The sequence below is a fragment of the Pseudomassariella vexata genome, assembly GCF_002105095.1.
Source record: "Pseudomassariella vexata strain CBS 129021 chromosome Unknown BCR38scaffold_4, whole genome shotgun sequence".
Taxonomy (NCBI): Eukaryota; Fungi; Ascomycota; class Sordariomycetes; order Amphisphaeriales; family Pseudomassariaceae; genus Pseudomassariella; species Pseudomassariella vexata.
Genome location: NW_024467959.1, coordinates 1681600 through 1698946, shown reverse-complemented (window position 1 = coordinate 1698946; position 17347 = coordinate 1681600). Strand labels below are relative to the sequence as shown.

Sequence of the window (17347 nt, the reverse complement as noted above, 5' to 3'; positions counted from 1 at the left end):
GGCCCTGTTCAAAGATTCACATATGGGCCAGCAGTCTTTATTAGCTTTTCCAGGCCTGCTATGCACATCGCACATACGACCTAATGTAGCACCCTGTTCTTCCGAGCAATCCTTTGATGACTGGCTCCGATTGAACCAGAATTCTGCCATAAACGTGCACTGCAGAGCATCAGCAGGGGTAGGGTCTTGTCGACGCGTCCTGGCTCTAAAGTTGTCCTCCCCACTTCAAAGTGGACGACATGGCTGGCCCTCCACGTTCCAGGGATACCGTCTCCGGGTTTCTAGACTTCGCCAGCCGGCGGAACAAGAAATTCGGCGTCCGTGTCGTAGGGGGTATATTTAATTAAATATTCTCTTTTTTTTGTGCCTCTGTTTTCGACACAAAAAGGTAATCTCGTGTATACATGCCGCGATATTATCAATCGTCCCAAGCTACCCGACCTTAGTGCGCCCCATCTGCTAATTAATGTGGCCGTCAAAAGCGCCAAATGCGCTCTCAAAGCTTCCATATATCGAGCTTCGATCTCGATCTGGTCAGTTGAGAGGAGCAAAAGCTCAATGCGTGTTGGGCGGCATCAGTAAAAGAAGGAATAGCTTACCCAGCCCTGCTCCCGAGTTCATGCCAAGATCGCACGAATCTTATCTCGAGCCGCTTCTCCTTGAGGGGTTCTCTTCATTTGTTTCGGAAGCAGCTAAGATAAATCTCGATCTAATATCAAGAACCAAGATGAAATTCACCAATAGAAGCTCAAGTGGATACCGAGCTACCTTCTTTGGTACCTCGGTACTTGTAGTTCTTATGTTTTCTCTTCTGCAGTGTGGGGTGGAGCACGGGTAGAAGGTTGTTCCTGCCGGGTCCGCTAACAAGCAATGAATTTTCTGTCATCTGTATCGTGGTTCTGAATTGCAATTGATTTACACCCTTCGCCAGGACAGTTGCAGTTCTCGACCCAGATCATTGACACCGATCTGGAGTCTTATGATACGTCACCATGCCGCCTCGAATACCCAAGTTGTCGATCGCCTCGTCGACGTCGACACTTATTTACACTAGCAGCAATGCCCCGGTAACAGCTGTTGTTCGGCGCACAGCTCAACTGTCACAGCCATGGACGACACAAAGTCGTACCTACATGGCAAGACACCGCAGAGATTTCATCAAATGGACCAGGGGTCCAGGCAAACTCTTAAAAGAGCCGCGGCCGGACCAGACCAATTACCTTGAGACGAAGGACAGCAAAGGCAACATGTTGAAGAGACCTTTCCCGTTGAACCCGGAGTTCAAAAGTGAGGCCGTCTTAGATGACAAAGCCCGCGAGATGATATGGGAGGAAGTAATGCGCAAAGGCAAGACGATCAAGCAAGTATCTGCCGAATTAGGAGTTGATATCACAAGAGTTGCTGCTATTGTGCGGTTGAAGGAGGTTGAGAAGGACTGGATTTCAAAGGTAAACATCCCCCTCCTTGTCATGCCCATATGACCCGCCTACCCTCCTCCTCGCCTTGCGTGATGATATCCAACATACCCAATTCGATTAGTCTTGAAGACATCTACATGGTTACAAACTTTGTTGCGAGCCTCTCTGATTCAAACCTGGCACGATTATTTATTCCACAACTTCAGACTTATATATAACAAGGCACTAATATGCAAACATCTAGGGCAAGAAACTGGCAACTCCATATTGTAAAGCAATTCTATCCATGGTGCCCACCAAGTCCTTCAAATCCGCCGAGCAACAGAATGTGCCCTTCGAGCCCATCAATGAGCTGCATATTCACGCATCGACGATGAAGCAGATTTTCTGGCCTACATCGGAATCTCGCCACTTCACGCGTGCTGACGCCGCCAAGGCCTTTCATAAAGATATGCTTCCCGCCGACGAGCGGGTACCGCACCCTGAGTTACTCCAAATGGAGAAGTCATTACTCGAGGGCAAGTCCGTGTGGGAGGCGAAGGCCGAGTTTATGGACGCTGCTGAGAAGTCGGAACGCAACGCCGCTGAGCGACAAATGAGGAGAGCCATGGCTGAGGATAGCGCCACCCGCAAGTTCAACACGGAGCGCTTCGAGTTTCGGTTCAAAGAATTCAATTCGGAAGATGTGGGCAGAGATGGCCGGCGCAAAAAGGCGGTCGGCTGGAAGTACGGAATGCCCTCGTACGATCGTATGAAGGGTGCCATCAAGATTCCTACCAAGGTTCCTCAGATTGGATGGTCATGAGATACCTGTACCATATGAAATGGAGTTGTACATTTGCCGCTTTAAGGAGTTATATACCCGCTCTTTGTGGCAGGTCGGAATTTGGGACAGCATTTAGGAGTTGGCATTGGCGGACTCAACCGCATGTATATCATTTGTCAGTATAGCTGTACTACTGCCACAGGAGCCGCTTCGACTTGTGTGATGAACAAGTCATTCGCCATACATATGAGGATTGGCTTGCCGGGTTTGGTGGACGAGCTCGGCGTGCTCCTGCCAGTTTATCGTTTTATGTGTGTCGTCGTTGGCATCAACGACCAGATTAAGTCGTAGTTGCTCGATGTCTTTGAGCTCGAGTAGCCCCAACTTAATGACACATTCCTCAACTGCATCTTCTGAAAACTCTGCCTGATTATACGTTGCCCGGATCCATTCCAGAAAATGGCTCATGCCCTCTTTTCTGTATTGCAGTTAGTTGTTTGCAAGTATCCTTTTCTAGCTTTCTAGCTACTCGTTTTGACCTGAGACCTCTGCAGGGCAACCAAGTGAACAAACGACGGAATAAATAATGAAGAGGACTTACTTAGACGACAACATCCGGTACGTTCCCTTCCGATTGTCGAACAACGGCCCCGCCGCCTGAATCAGTTGGTTCACAATGGCGGACTTGCGCTCCTTGAGGCCGAGGTCCGTCAAGCTATATTCGTGGGCCACGACTTCGTCGGCCACGCCGCACAAGGACAGGATCAGGGCGCAAACCACGCCGGTTCGGTCTTTGCCTGCGCTGCAGTGGAGGAGGATAGCCTTGGGAGGTGGAGAAGAGGCCGATGCGAGGTGTTGCAGGATGCGGGCGTAGGGGGGTCGCGGATCGATGTTGCCGTTTTGGTCCTTGTGGCCCTTGTTCGACTTGGAGGAGCCGGCGAAGAGGATGCGTTGGTACGCTTTGGCGAAGCCCTGGTACGGATTGTTAGTTTGGGTGTGAGAAGTAGTGGGGAGTTGGGGTTGGGCATGACATATGAGAATGAGGCACGGAACGATTAACAAGACTGAGGTTCTGTACTGAACTTCAGCAAGGCACTCATATCGGATGAGAAATCAGAGCCTCTATTTGTGTGTGCACCGAGGCGTGCACTGAAACACTTCCTTACCTCAGGCGCCTCATCAATATAATTATCAGTCCGTGCTTTCAACTCCTCGGGGGTATAATCCTCATCCATCAACACAGAAGCCAGGTACCTCTCGGCCCCCTCCCACTGAACCGGCCCGCGCACATAGCTGTGCTCACCCTGTCCCTCCCCAGTCTCGCGCGGCGACCGTAGATCAAACACTTGCTTGATGCCGAGCTTCCTCCTCTGTTCGGCGCCGTCCGCGGCCTTCTCTGACGGCTCCGCGCTCCGGAACACCACGCCCCGCCGCACGACCTTGTGGTCCTGTCCAGCGATGGGGTAGCCGCCTATGTCACGGAAGTTGGGAACTCCGGCGATGTCGAGAAATGGTGGGCTGGGAAGCTGGGATTCCTGGTTGGGGTGAGCGGGTTTGGACTGTGCAACTGGGTAGGTCTCGGGCATGCGAGTTTCGATTTCCTGGGGATTGGAGGAAGCCATTGTGTTGATTGGTGTACAGTGTTGCGAGGTGAGATAACTGAGAATAAATTTGGAAAGTTGTTGTTTTCAGGGTTGATGAGAGACGCAATTGGTGTTTGTGTGGGAAAGAGAGAACTAACTCCAGATCAATCTGGGTCTGGTAAATCTACATCATTGGGTGTATTATCCGGCCTTGGAATTGTGGATGTTGGCGATTGTGATTTAGGACCAGTTGTAACTGGTTGGAGAAGTTGACTACCCTAGTATAACGCATTTCAGATTGGCTTATGTGTTAGTAGTACGTACCTTACAGATTCAGATAAAGAAAGTGGCGACATATCTAACTTCGTCTCACCTGGTCGTCCAATTACGTATTGCGTACTATGCGAATTGTCATATTGACTAGGCAATTGCGATACCAGTAGAGAGGAACCGCTGGCCTGAGGATGGGCCGTCAATTTGACGAGATAGCATAGTTGCAGTCAAATTCGGCGGCCAACAGTTGGAGAGTATTTATCGACCCCGCACCAGACCTCGAGCTACCAACGTCATTCCATCTTTGTCCGTCTTTCTCCCCTTCAACATTGTCTCCCTCCAACGTTGTAATTACCCATTCATTAGCTTTCAGTCCGCCTGTCGCTTGCTGACCGAAGTGATGCAGCAAGTGAGACCATATCCTATGGTATAATTCGAAGATGTTTTCGGTGAGTTTTTGACACAGCCCGAGCTGCAAACCATTTCGTCGCCTTAAACGAACGTCGGCGTCAATGCTTGTCATTTATCAAGGCATTATCTTCCTTCAGCATCCCCTCACCGCTTCTATGGCTCATGAGAGATTTACTAATTTCTCCACAGGTTTTTGTATAAGGGAAATAATGGTTTTCGTTTGCTTGTTTCCCGCCATGGGGATGACTGCCTACACCGGTCCACATGCTTACGCCCCCCATATACGCGCTAGCTTGGTCGCCTTGTTCTTACAATATATAAAGGTCCGAAAGCCTGAGGCGCAAGCTGGACGACGTGGTTGGGGTCCCAATGGCTTGTGGATTCTCAAAGGCTGGAGGTCACCTGGTAATTGATACCGCTGAGTCTGCCCGCGACGGCCGGTGGAATTTTTGAAGTGGAATCATTGGGTTTACAGGGCGCGCACTGCTGAAGTGTTAGAGGCCTTTTCCTAACAGGAGCAAGCCTCGTTCTTGCTTCATTCCAATTGTGCCCCGCCCCTACATCTGCTGAGTCTGCCGTGGCTACCGAGCAAGGCTCGGGCTTGCCGTCTGTAGTGCAACGGCTTATCAGGCAGTCAGGTATATTATCTCTAGTGAGAGTTCATCTTGGCAGAAAACATGCCTTTGGACCTGCACAATTTGCTTTTGGGGAGGGCAAACTCGATCTGCCTTGCACGTTGCCCACTCTTCGCATTGTACATTTCTCGGTCGGATACAGCTCTGTGATTTGATATGAAAGAGATCTATGAATATAACACCAGGGTCCTATGCCGTCCTTCCCCAGGCCATGGAAGCAAAGAAATCCCAAGGAGAAAATATTGCTCGGTCAATCGCCCCTTGTCGCCCCCTGAGCCCATGCGAGATGGTAACGCTCCCTTCGAACCCCACTAGCCATTGACTATCACAGAAGCATGGAGTGTGAGGAAATCAGGCAAGCTCGTGGCCTCCTTGTCTCCAATTCGATACCATGAAGAAATGCCTGTGGATCAGTCCAGATATCAATGAGTGGATCATATCTTTTAATTTCGAAGTTGGATAACCTACATGAGGTCATCAACGCCGCGAACGGGTGTTACTGGTAGCACTGGGGTCGTATACAGTGCAGTCTCCAGTTATTGCACTTCCGCATCCTATACAATGTGAGTCGTATCTATAGGAGTTGTTGGTCATGTGGCATGCAGCCTGTGGTGCTTCAGTATTTTGTTTTTGTCATTCTAGCGTTTCACTCACGCAGTTCCAGCGCCAGTTGGGCTCCTTCGACTTGGACTTGTGTTTGGAAGATCTATGGCCATTATATGCCTTTGTCGACGATTCCGAATCGCTGTGCATGGTGAAGAATGTTGGCAGAAGCTGCAGATTCACAAAGGATTGTTGATCTTGTTGAGGACGTTAGAGGCCAGAAGTCTGTATCAACCAGGTCTTAATGACACGATTCAGTAGATGGGTGCTGGGTACACAGCAATTTATATCGAGTTTGCAATGCACCAACTCGGTGAGTTGAGGGCCATCTGGAATTTGTGCCCACGGGATGGCTTTGACGCACTGCCAGCTTCAAGACGTCGATATTTGCCTGGGTCTGGATGGATCAAGGTCATTTTCTCTGTAAGGTGGAATGTCGATCTGAGCAGCCCGTAAAAACGCCTGTACTGCGATTTCATGGTAGGGGGCCATAGCAGCGGCGGGATTGGGTGCCTTTGGGAGTTCAGATATTTTCGCACCAGCACGGCTGCGGCTGCGAGGCACCTTTGTGTAAAATATGATGGTGGGATAAGTTGGACCTGAAGCTTCGTTTGCTACATTGCATGTCTCCAGCTGGAATTTGATCCTACGGCCCACATTAATTCGGTGTGTGCAAAAGTGCCAATGTATCTTGTCCTCAACGGAGTCACAAGCGTGACTGATTCGTCCAGAATCCACCCATTGTTCGCTGTAGTTATGCTTGATAGGTGGACCATTGGTGGCAATTCCACGATTTCAAGCTCGGTATGCCAAAGTTGAATTACATGTGACCCATGCCAGACCGAAAGCCCCAGGTTGCTGCGGATTACGCCTTTGGCTGTGTCTAGGACACGGGTTCTCCGTAATGTCTGGTCCCGGTATGAGGCCATGGTATCTTCGTTTCGGGGGCGATGTGAGGTTTGCTTAGCCAAAGTGGTGGGCTGCCTTCAGGGAAGGAAGGTGCAGGGTATTCCAACGAGAGAGACCAAGGACATGAGGGTGGCCCTTGGTGCCGTACCAACTGGGGCTCTAATGTTTTCCTGATCTTCTTTTCCATTCCTCTTTTTCTCTGTCCCATCTGTCAGCGGATTCCTCTCACCAAACTCGACCTTCCTCGAGCATAGCCTTCTCTTCGACATCATTCTCGAAATGTTCGACTGGCCATCTCGATGTTAAGTCGGCCGAGTGGAACCAACTCCCATGAGAGTCTATAAGGCAACGCTTATTCTCAAAGACTCCATCGGCATATCGACAGCTTACTTCATGTACTTTATTGTTAGTGTAAGTTTCTATCATTGGTTGGAAGGGTGGTATACTCTCTCACTTGATCCGAACACCGAGATTCTCTACCTTGTCTTGGCATGGTTGAGACTCGTCGATGTACAACAACAACCACGATGACTAGCTATGCTTCACAGCACGAGCTGTCCATCTCCGGTCTTTGACGCCACTACTGGTTGTTGATGTTGGGGTAATTTTCCCTCTGCGCCACTTGTTTTTGCAAAAGGTGAAGTCGCTGACTAGTTCTTGTAGTATTGGAAAGCGACATGTTGTGGTGTTTGACCGAAAGTTTCGATCGATATCAGATAAACAAACTGATATGACAAATGGAAGGTGAGACAGACCAGCTGGCCAGAAAAGCAGACAGGAAAGAAACATGCGACGAAGGCGTGCAAGGTGGTCCAGCACCTATATACTTCTAGGCACACATTCTTTACACCCATGTGCGGTTTAAAACAAGGATTCCATCCGACGTTGAGCTTTGTGCGGCTCAGTTATCACGGGGTTGGGAGGCGGGGATCGTATGCGAGTTCATGGAAGTATGCAACCTTTTCCCGTATGCGAGACATGATTTGCCCGCTAGAGCCTCGACCTCGCCCGACGAGTTACAACTATGATTTTCTCTTTTCGATCAAAGGATGCATCCTACGGTTTAGATCGGTTAATTAAAAAGATGATGGAAATGCTACGAAAATATAATATGCCTATTAGGATCAGATATCATTATCGGACACATCACCGCATAGGTTGTATGCTGGTTCGACCATTCCATAAGCAACCATAACAGTTAGAGGTCCTACCGCGTTGCCCAGCATACTAGAGCCAGATGCGATATCGATTTATTTCGGTCAGATGGTATCGTATGCAAGTAACAGATTTTTCGAGAGGCAGATTCGACTTGCATGTTCTCGTGAGTCAGATATCCAAGTATAGCTCACAATTCCTACAGTGTCTTGATGGATTTCCGGTGTAAGTATGTTTCTGCTCAGCATATGATCATGGGACGCACTTAGCTCCAATCATAAAGTGAGGAACGCAGCTCAAGCATCAATGTTCATCAATCTGACTGTTGAGATAAAGGATCTGTAAGCACGTAGAATCCTTTCGTTGGCTAAGGTTTCAAGGCACTGCTCTCCCGCCGGTGTAAGGTTTCGCTTCCTCGCGGACAACTCCGACTGCGTTGTAGAATATCTCCTATTAAGTAACACTGTATGTCTCGTGTCAGCTGAAGGATAAAACTGCTATATCATGCTCAAACCATGCTGCCAATTTTAATTAAATATTTTTAATATCTTATTGTTCATGTCCTTCAATGTCGATACATCTACCCCGTTAAGCTTAGAATAACACGCTTAGAGTTGGAACTGAACATACCCATCATTACCCAAAATATATCTGAGGCCAGACGTGAATGGCAACCTGGTTTTAACAATCGTGATGTAGAAAATGGGGTTCCGCAGAAATATTAATTGGTGTCGGTAAGGCGGCCGTAGTGTTGATCGAAGCCCTGAGCTACTGACTGGATTTGAAAGTAGCGTGGCTATAGAGATAAAGAAGAAGAAGAAGATGATGATGATGATGACTAAAGCACATGGTCGCTCTGAGATACTTGTAGAATGCAAGGCAGATTCCGGCGTGTGTTTAGTCTGAAGAGGGGTAGGTTTCGAATCACTCGGGCAAAGACAGATATGGTCACCAGCTGAAGATTATTCTCCAGTTGACAGCAACGTTCACGCCCAAAGCACATGTGTAAGAAATGGTGAAAATAGGCTAATAATCCATGGGAATTGGCTGCACCCATGGTTTTCTGCCATTCCGTTTTGGATCTTGGAGTGTGAAGTAAAACACTTCATCATGAGAACCTCCTGTGTCGACCTTATCGCATATGAAAAAAAGGGCTGGTTTCCTCAAAGATAGCCTATGTCAGATTGAAATAGTGAGGGATGGTAAAGACCAGTGACTTGGCGTCAAATCTCAGAAACCCATCCTGGTATTGTCGATTTCTGCGTTTGACAATAGTCATGTCAAAATGGACCAAGGCTCCCCGATTCACTGAAGCATATTCAGGGTTCTGTCCCTTGCTCATCTATTTTCAGGTTTCCAGTCAGCGGTTCCAAATTTTACACCTTGGAGTTCAATTACTTGAGTTCTTCACAGAACTGGGTCAATTCGGTGGAAGCTGTGCATTCTTTCTTTTTCGCTCTGGTCAGACATCTTGCTTGGCCTGCCCCTGGATAATGCCAAGATCGAAGGAACAAGAAGTGGAAGAATTGGTACTGTTAAGCATGACTTTAGACCGTTGCCAATCCGATAAACAGTAAATTAAGTGTCAACAGATGTTGAAAATGAGGCATCACCTGCTCTGGCAAGCTTAAGTACAGGAGCCTAGGCACTAAGCCGAATAGACCGTTGGTAGGAACAAAGAGCGTGTACGAAGTCCTGTCATTATTACAACACCGTCTGGTTGGTCAGGATGGATATGCGCCGTCCAATATGGGTGTCCTGTAGGCCGCATACAGAAAAGTCCCTAACGCGCAACAAAGTACAAGGCAGAGAGTAACTGTTATGCTGAAAGTTGGAAATACATTCATCCATATAGTGCTTCTCATTATACCAAGGGTTTTTTCGACTGAGTATGGAGAGTCGGTCCAAGGTTCTCTCACCCTTGGCAACCTAGTGCAGTTGATTTTGGATCAAGAATGAGACTACATGGTTGGAAATACTTTCTCTATCGTAAATTTCGTTGTTTTTGTACCATGTAAAAGGTGTGATATTCCCTACGAAAACTTGCGAAATCGGAAATTTGTGCGATGTTGTTGGACAACCTCCGACACCAACACAGCTCATGCTACCTGAATCATACGGAGGTTTTGCGTTGGGCTGCCAGAGACCAATACATGCCTTGGGTGCTAAATCCGTGGAATCCCCTGAATAACCTAGTCGTTTGATGATTAACCTCTTTCGTATCCTATGATCCAGTTCCCCGTCATATGTACTTCATAACTTATGCTACATTTCCCCTGTTTATCCAGCGCCCCATTTCCCACACCGTCCCAGACTCGGCATGCTATATTTTGTTTTCCAGAACTATATAATGTAAATCTCGCAAACCATTCGTAATTCTCCGTCCACAGAATTGAAGTCCAAGTGCAGCACGGCATTCGTAACACACAGAATGTGAGGGACACCTACGAGCGCGCTCTTGATCTTGACCCTCTAATTTGAAACACTTAGGGACGATAATATGTATTTTCTGGAAACTAGGAATGAGTCTAGCTTGAAGTGTGGACCACTCAAATCATGACACACACGACAGTGTACCCTATACCAACCAACATCGCGCCTTGACAAGCATACCCCTGCCCTTCTGTCTCTAAATATTTCCGGAGTTTGGGTGACACATCGGCTCCTCATTCCTAGTTCCCTTCAACTCTAACACAAATCATAGATAAGTGAGACCGAACACTTATTCGGAGTGAGAAAAAGAAGTGAGCCCTCGCTGCGTCAGGGTTTTAGAGACTACATCGCCAGCAGAGCATAAAACTGTAGATGAGCTCATGGTCTCTCAGAGCCTCACCTAACAATCCACACATGGACATAACGTGACAAAATACTGATACCATTCTCCCTTCTTTAACAGCATGTTAGGCAACTGAAACATCCGGAAAAGGAAACTAAAGGCGAAGATGCAATAGTGCGTGAAGATTTGGAGCAAGATATCAAATTTGTTGGTCGCACAGAACGCGTGAGTAACCAGGGACCACATCTTTTGCAGAAGATTCTTTTCCAAGGATCTTTCTATTGGTAACAAGAGTTGTTTCTGGTCAATACAACTTCAATCTTCGTTCTTACGGAATGTATCATTTGACGAGATTGATTTCTGTTATTCAAGCACCACTTCTTTGTCCCTTTCTTCTAACTAATGAAGAGCCTACCGACTGAACACATGAGAGTTTCAGGTGCCATATTCTATATCTCTGTGATTATGGTGTTCTCTTCGTCTTCTTGTTGCTTCTGCCGATCTGAGAGCTAACATTGAATCAACTGATCAATTACCCACATACTCGAACACTCAGGTAGTTAGAAAGACTCCAACACAAAGAAGTATTGCTCCGGCTCCCTCTAACATCAAGATGTTGCCATGAAACGTGATCTGGGATGATAGTCTTATGACTGTGTTGCGGCAAGCCGTCCAGGCAACAGGGTCTGAGATCTGGAAGATAAATAGGAGGCAGCCGTGCATGATATATCGACTATTCAACGAACATCATCCGCTACTATATATCCAGAAAGGAAAACAGCCCAATCAAGACCGCCTGAAACATATTCACCATGAAAGACACGCCAAAGGCTAAAGACGCTGATAACATCCAGGTCGCTTCTTCTGCTAGGTTAGTTTTAAAGGCGCCAGATATCGCCATCAGCAACTAACGTGGGACTAGTAGTCAGGGCGCCAGCCCAACATGTGCGGAAGAAAGAGAGGCTGCAGCTGCCCTAGGGTGAGTACCTGCAATGAACCCAAATTTTGATAGATGGAACGGTTCTAACAGCAATTTCAGTGGGGTTTTCGGAGAGCCTAGCACATCGCGACATGGCATTCAAGAGCAACAGCCACCACCTCAAGATCCAATGAAGATGGTCAAGCCATCGATAGGAGTATTTGATGACCCACACCGACAGACAGTAGCCCAGAGTAGAGCAGCGCGCAAAGAGGGCTGCCTTCAGCAATTCGGCACCGCCTGTCAGGAAGCCCAGGAGAGAAGTTGGAATCTAGTAGCAAACTGCAACAAGTAACCTCAAATGTCGCTTAAGCCGTTGATGGCCTACGAAACGCTGCTTCGAGAACTTCCCTTCTTGTTGTCAGTTATCATTACTGTGGCTTTGTTATCTGATTTCAGGCTGTACGCCACGACACTCGTTATGGAATCGGTTGTGTGTATTGTTTCGCTGGCAAAAGGGGCCGGGTTTGAGTTTGTCACTAGCTGGTAGCTCTGAAGTAGAGCATTCCATTCGCTTGGATCTCTTAATTCATGATTCTGCAGAATCGAATGTAGCAACAAATTCATTTGCGCGAGATTTTTAGTTTGTGTAAATTTGTTTACTATTCATAAGATCGCACCGGTAGAATTATTGGGGGACTAACCCTCGCGGGTCCAGACTCTGTAAGCGAAATACTGCAGTAATGTGAAGTTATAATTTGGAATCACAGGTAGAGAATACGAAGTTCATATCTCTTTGTGTCGGTTGTGCGGTTGAGTTCGATGGGATACCAGTCTACCACAAGCAACCTATCGGCGAGAGCGACGGAATTCTGTGCTGGCTGAATTCCGCATGCATAGCACCGCCTGGCTGGGAAGATTCTGCAATGATGTTAGTCGCGAGTAGAATTCAAGCATAGCTGCTCAGCCGCAGTAAGCACTAATGGTAAGCTTCAACTGCCATGCCTTGATATAGTTCTAAAAATATGGCCTGGGCGCAAACCCTCAGCCTTATTATCACCACGGGTTTCTGTCGAGGATTAAACGTAGATACAAAGGTTTGATGGCGCAATATAAGGATCTTCTTAGTCCGTAATGTCGGTGACCTTACGCTCCCATTGCGTTCATCTGTCCTCGTCAACTCCACCGAAATCGATTACCACGACAAAAGGTCATGGCGGAAACATCTCTTGCCCTCAAAATCGCCATAAGCTTGCTCATGGTTGATTCTCTAATCGAGCTCTCCTTTGTCAGTAGTATGGTCGGATGGGTACATCGAACCGCAAGTAAGGGTTTTGAATTCAATTACAATGGCGCCACTTACCCACTGGCCGGCACACCCTCGAATTTCCTCGTCGACCAAGGACACACTTCGAACGGCGCGGCAGGAACAGCCTTCGTCCTCATCGGACTCGGTGGCATTCTGTCCCTCAGGCTTCGAAGTCGATCCAACTCCCGCAGCAAGTCGGGAAGCAATATCCCGTATTATCTCTGGATTGCTTTAAACATTCCCGCACTCCTCCTCACCCTCGGTGCGCTGGCGTTTACGTTTGCTGTCACGAACGCACATCGCGGGCAGATCATCGACGTCGAATTGGCATCTCGGCTGGATGGCAGCCCGTATCCGGAGAATACGTGGACGCCGCAAAACTGGTTCCCCGCTGTGCTCCAGCTCGATTTGGTCGCTGGAAGGAGTGATATAGAGAGCATTTTGCATCTGATGAGAGGCTGGCAGTATAATCTGATACCATTTTCCATTATTCAGTTGGCCGAGACGGTGCTGGCTGTTGCAGATTTGATGAGCTGGCGCAAAGGAGGTTATGCGGTGGCAAAGCAGAATGAGGGAACATAGATGGGAGGATACATATCCTGATTTACCGGGTCGTATTCGTTACAAAAAGTCGTATGGGCATTGAGATTTTGGACTATGAACTCAGGGGGTGTCATCCAGGAATCTCTCAGGGTTATTAAAACAGCGAATTTGACAGTCGTAGGGTGCACGAGTACATTGATACTTGACGACACTGCCTCTGGTCAAGTTATACTAAAGCAAATTGATTGAAATTATACCAACACATAACATATAGTAATACGAGAGTGTAACACAAAACAGCTTGGATTCAGGGGGTTGCTATACACGTATCCAGGCTATATAAACGACGTAATCCTTGTCAACTAGCACGATGCTCTTGGCAGATAAGCCGAAACCAACCCCAGAAATAGTAGGAGTCCTAGATCCCAGTTGCGATGGCAGGACTGAAACTACCAACTACGCGCATGAAGTGCTTGTCGAGCTTAGAGTTACCGAAAGCGAGCTGTGGTCATAGGCTACCCATTTCCAACCCATCCGGGGTCAGCTCAGTTTCTTGTAACACAACCAGAGACAGTCCATCGTTAAATCAGCTCTTTTCCCGAGTTTCATGGAATTAAAGCTAAACCCGACCCCTCTTTCTGCTTCTAGTATGAAGCTTTGTTATGCATCGAGTTTGGCACTCGGAAACTGGATCATAACCAATCATCACTCAATAACTAATGACTAGCGAAGTCTCTATTCGTCGAAATATTTGGCTTGTATAATTCCTCTTCGGTAGACTTCCTATCCGTTCATCTCTGTCAGAGGCCTATGCACAATCCCCCCTTCCCCTCGGATTCGCTATGTCAAACAATTCCCGCAAGCTATCATGCAATTCTTAGACATTGACTTGGCATGATATGACGGCAACCTCCACAAGCCCGTCACATATCTCAAGAAAGTGAGGTTGTTGATGTATATAAGTCCAGCACCGTCTCAAAGCAACACCACTCTTCTCAGGCATCTGACCAACACACAACAGACCAGCATCTCATCTCGCTTCAGTTTACAAAACAACAATACTCTTTAACCTAACGGGGAAAAAAGTCCGGAAGACTCTCATAATCCCCTAAGTCAAAATGGCCCCCATTACCAGAGTCGCCCTCATCGCCATCTCCGACCCCGCGAAACAAGAGGCCGCCGTCAAGCACTTTAGCAGCTTCGCCACGGAATGCAAGAAGGCGAGCAACATGATATTTGCCTCTCCCCCCAATGTCCAGCGAAGACAACTCCAACTAACAAGATCCAACTGCTCAGGACGGTGCCCCTTATTTGATCACTTCCAAAGCATCCAAGTGTACGGTCGTCGCCGACAAGCCTGGCTCGTCTCCTTGGACTGTAGTGGCGACACTTACTTTTGCCAACGAAGCGTGAGTAAACATAACATACTCAAAACCATTGTTGTGTGGTGGAGTAGATTTCTTTTGCTGATACTGTGTCTATGAATAGCGATATGGAGTACTTCCACAATGAGGACCCGGTGTATAAGGAGATCGTTACGCACATGACTGAGGGTTTTGATGGTGGAATAATTGCTGTCTCGGCTGAATTTTGAGAGGATTAAGGGATGAAGTGGGATAGAATAAATTTGTCTATTTGAGATAAATTTGACATAAAAACTGACACCTATGGATTTTAGATATAGAATAACTCACGTCTGGAATTCGAATCTGCTGTTGAACATAAATTCGGGTGACTGGCGTTTAGGTCATCCACAGCGATTTTGTCAATATTGAGGAAGATGTGTTTTGCGGGCACACGAGTTGTACAGTAGTACCAAGTGCCCCCGGAATCTGTCCCATAGAATGCGCGTCACCGCTTTGACATGAGGGTGTTTTGTGGCATCAGCAAGGGATGTCTATGTGGCACCTAATATACATTCTCTGTTTCTTTGAAGTTGGAGATGACCTCGTTCCGGTTAAATATTCTAAGACTTTATATCAGCAGCATCGTCAGTAGTTTTCATCTAGTTTTCATCTATCATTCCAACTCCTCCTCTTCATCATGTAGGACGATGTTTTCCACAATTAAGTTCCCACCCCGCCCAATCTTCTCGCCGAGCGTGGCATCCTCATCTGGTTTGTACACGACTCGGGGCATCAAACTCGCGACCTGGAATCGGTACTCGTGGCTGTAGTCCTCGGGCTCGCTGGCCTTCTCATACCCCTCTACTTCGGACAACAACTCCCAGCATTCAACAAAAGCGTACAGTTCCTCGATCCTCGTATCCGCCTTAAACCTGCGCACGATCCTGCCGCCGGCCGAGGTCTCGGTCTCGGGCATTTTCAGCGCCAGTCTCACGACATTTTTCACGCTGGCATCCGGTTCGGATGGGATGGTTGTAGCGCGCCATCGGCGCCACTGCTCGCGCTTTTCGGCCAGCAATTCTGCTGCGGCTGCTTCTTCAAGAGCTCGCTTCTCAGCCTCTCGTGCTGCGGCCTCTGCTTCCTTCTTTTGGCGTGCCTTCTCCCTGTCTGCCGCTAAACTGCGCTCGTAGGCGCTATCTTGCTCTGCCCTCATATTCCTCGAGAATTCTTGCGCGGTGCGTTCAGCCCTTGCTGCAGCAATGTCAGGACTGTACTTAGTGATGGCCGTCTGGATCTCGGCCAAATAAGTGGAGGCAGACACAGGACCAACGAGACGCTTTATGATACTCATCCGTGTGCTCCCTTCCTTGGGGGTGAGACAGACTAAGCATGAAAAGGGGAACTTGGTCGCATTGTACTCGGATGCCACCTGGTACGCCTCGGAATCCAGTACGTTGCCGCCCCAGAGAATTATATTGTTGGCTGGGTCGTTGACGAAGGCTACTATCTCTGGCGAGAGAAGTGTCTCCCGTGTGAAAGACTCGGTATCGTCGTGCTCCGGGCTCATGAGCACAATAAGTAAGAACTTGAGCTCCTTCTTGGCCAAATCGAGTGCCTGTGCAAACCCTCCTTCGTGGAAAGGCAAGTTCGTGTCAGGCCCGTATTCCTCCTCGAACTCGCGCTTGAATCGGGCTGCAGTGTCACGCGGCAGCAACATCCGCCGGCCAGCTGTTCCTCTCCATCCGGTTGTCATGGTTGTGGTGATGGCGCGAGGTCGCAGCGGCGCCGGGAGGAAAGAGAGCACATAAATGAATGTGCGGAAGAGTGTCGAGACGGCACGGTAGCCGAAGTTGAAGGGCGTAAAGAGGAAGGACAGCAGGAACGGAGGGCGGTGCATTGACGCTGGCTGAGGCACAATTCGCGGTGCGGGTTCGGGTCGGTTGCGCCTAGGAATGCTAAAGGGCGACGAAGACGCCAACAATGACTCTTGCAAGTTCTCGTGGCGAGCGGCTGTCGGAGGTGGAATGCCACCCTGAGCTGCTATTGCTTCAGCCAGCGGATCGGGGCCTTCGCCATCGAAGAACTTGGCTATTGCAATCTGGACGTTCCATTGTGACCGTTGCAGCAGCGGTACTGCATCCTTGACGTCTTGCGCTGTGACCGCCGTGTACTGGTCCAGAGCTGCTTGCTGCTCTGGACTCAGCTGGCTTATGTCGACCGTGTCGCTGGCCATGATGATAGTCTTGCGCCTATCCTCCTACGATTATGGAATCTCGAGCTTGGAACGGCCCATTAACATGCGTTGTCGCGAGATGTCGCTGTGGCGTTACGTTGTCGAACAATCAAAGATGGTACGGGACGTGGGGAGTATCGCTGGCAATCTCTCTCATGGGAGCTGTCTCGGTTTGCAGGTGGATTGATTATGTGCAAGTAAGAGCAAGGTGGTGGAAACGTGGTAACCTGGAAGTTGAACACCAGCTGATTGTGGTACCTAGCAAGAGCTTCAAGCTTATGAAACGAAGAAATAACGTTCACAGGAACCAAAGCGACTGGACGATCAGGACTCGTGTCATTAGCTTCGTTATGATTTGGTCCCACTGAAAGAACTCGTAAAGTGATCCAGCTGCTGCATACGGCTTTCAGTTCCAGTCCAACGGCAGCGTGACGATGTGGCAGGTCGGAGTGACGGCGGCTGGCTACG

General features: G+C 48.4%; 5 protein-coding genes across 5 annotated transcripts; 3 read left to right on the top strand and 2 right to left on the bottom strand.

The window, feature by feature from the left end:
- Nucleotides 1-239: 239 nt before the first annotated feature.
- Nucleotides 240-2223, top strand: BCR38DRAFT_456217 (eukaryotic mitochondrial regulator protein-domain-containing protein; the record flags this gene model as incomplete). Its single annotated transcript, XM_040861887.1, has 4 exons — nt 240-333; nt 580-666; nt 1093-1448; nt 1663-2223. 4 exons carry the CDS (start codon nt 240-242, stop codon nt 2221-2223), a joined length of 1098 nt encoding a protein of 365 aa, XP_040718069.1.
- Nucleotides 2224-2415: 192 nt separating this feature from the next.
- On the bottom strand, nt 2416-3770 carry BCR38DRAFT_337009 (tyrosine phosphatase family-domain-containing protein; the record flags this gene model as incomplete). Its single annotated transcript, XM_040855503.1, has 3 exons — nt 2416-2662; nt 2786-3156; nt 3351-3770. 3 exons carry the CDS (start codon nt 3768-3770, stop codon nt 2416-2418), a joined length of 1038 nt encoding a protein of 345 aa, XP_040718068.1.
- Nucleotides 3771-12513: 8743 nt separating this feature from the next.
- BCR38DRAFT_427065 (uncharacterized protein) lies at nt 12514-13561 on the top strand. Its single transcript, XM_040859816.1, has one exon. The coding sequence runs from the start codon at nt 12662-12664 to the stop codon at nt 13337-13339; it is 678 nt and encodes a 225-aa protein (XP_040718067.1). The 5' UTR covers nt 12514-12661; the 3' UTR covers nt 13340-13561.
- Nucleotides 13562-14418: 857 nt separating this feature from the next.
- Nucleotides 14419-14894, top strand: BCR38DRAFT_337900 (uncharacterized protein; the record flags this gene model as incomplete). Its single annotated transcript, XM_040855567.1, has 3 exons — nt 14419-14553; nt 14597-14709; nt 14789-14894. 3 exons carry the CDS (start codon nt 14419-14421, stop codon nt 14892-14894), a joined length of 354 nt encoding a protein of 117 aa, XP_040718066.1.
- Nucleotides 14895-14920: 26 nt separating this feature from the next.
- On the bottom strand, nt 14921-17295 carry BCR38DRAFT_427064 (UBX domain-containing protein). The gene has a single exon (XM_040859815.1). It carries the CDS (start codon nt 16877-16879, stop codon nt 15320-15322), a length of 1560 nt encoding a protein of 519 aa, XP_040718065.1. The 5' UTR covers nt 16880-17295; the 3' UTR covers nt 14921-15319.
- Nucleotides 17296-17347: the final 52 nt, after the last annotated feature.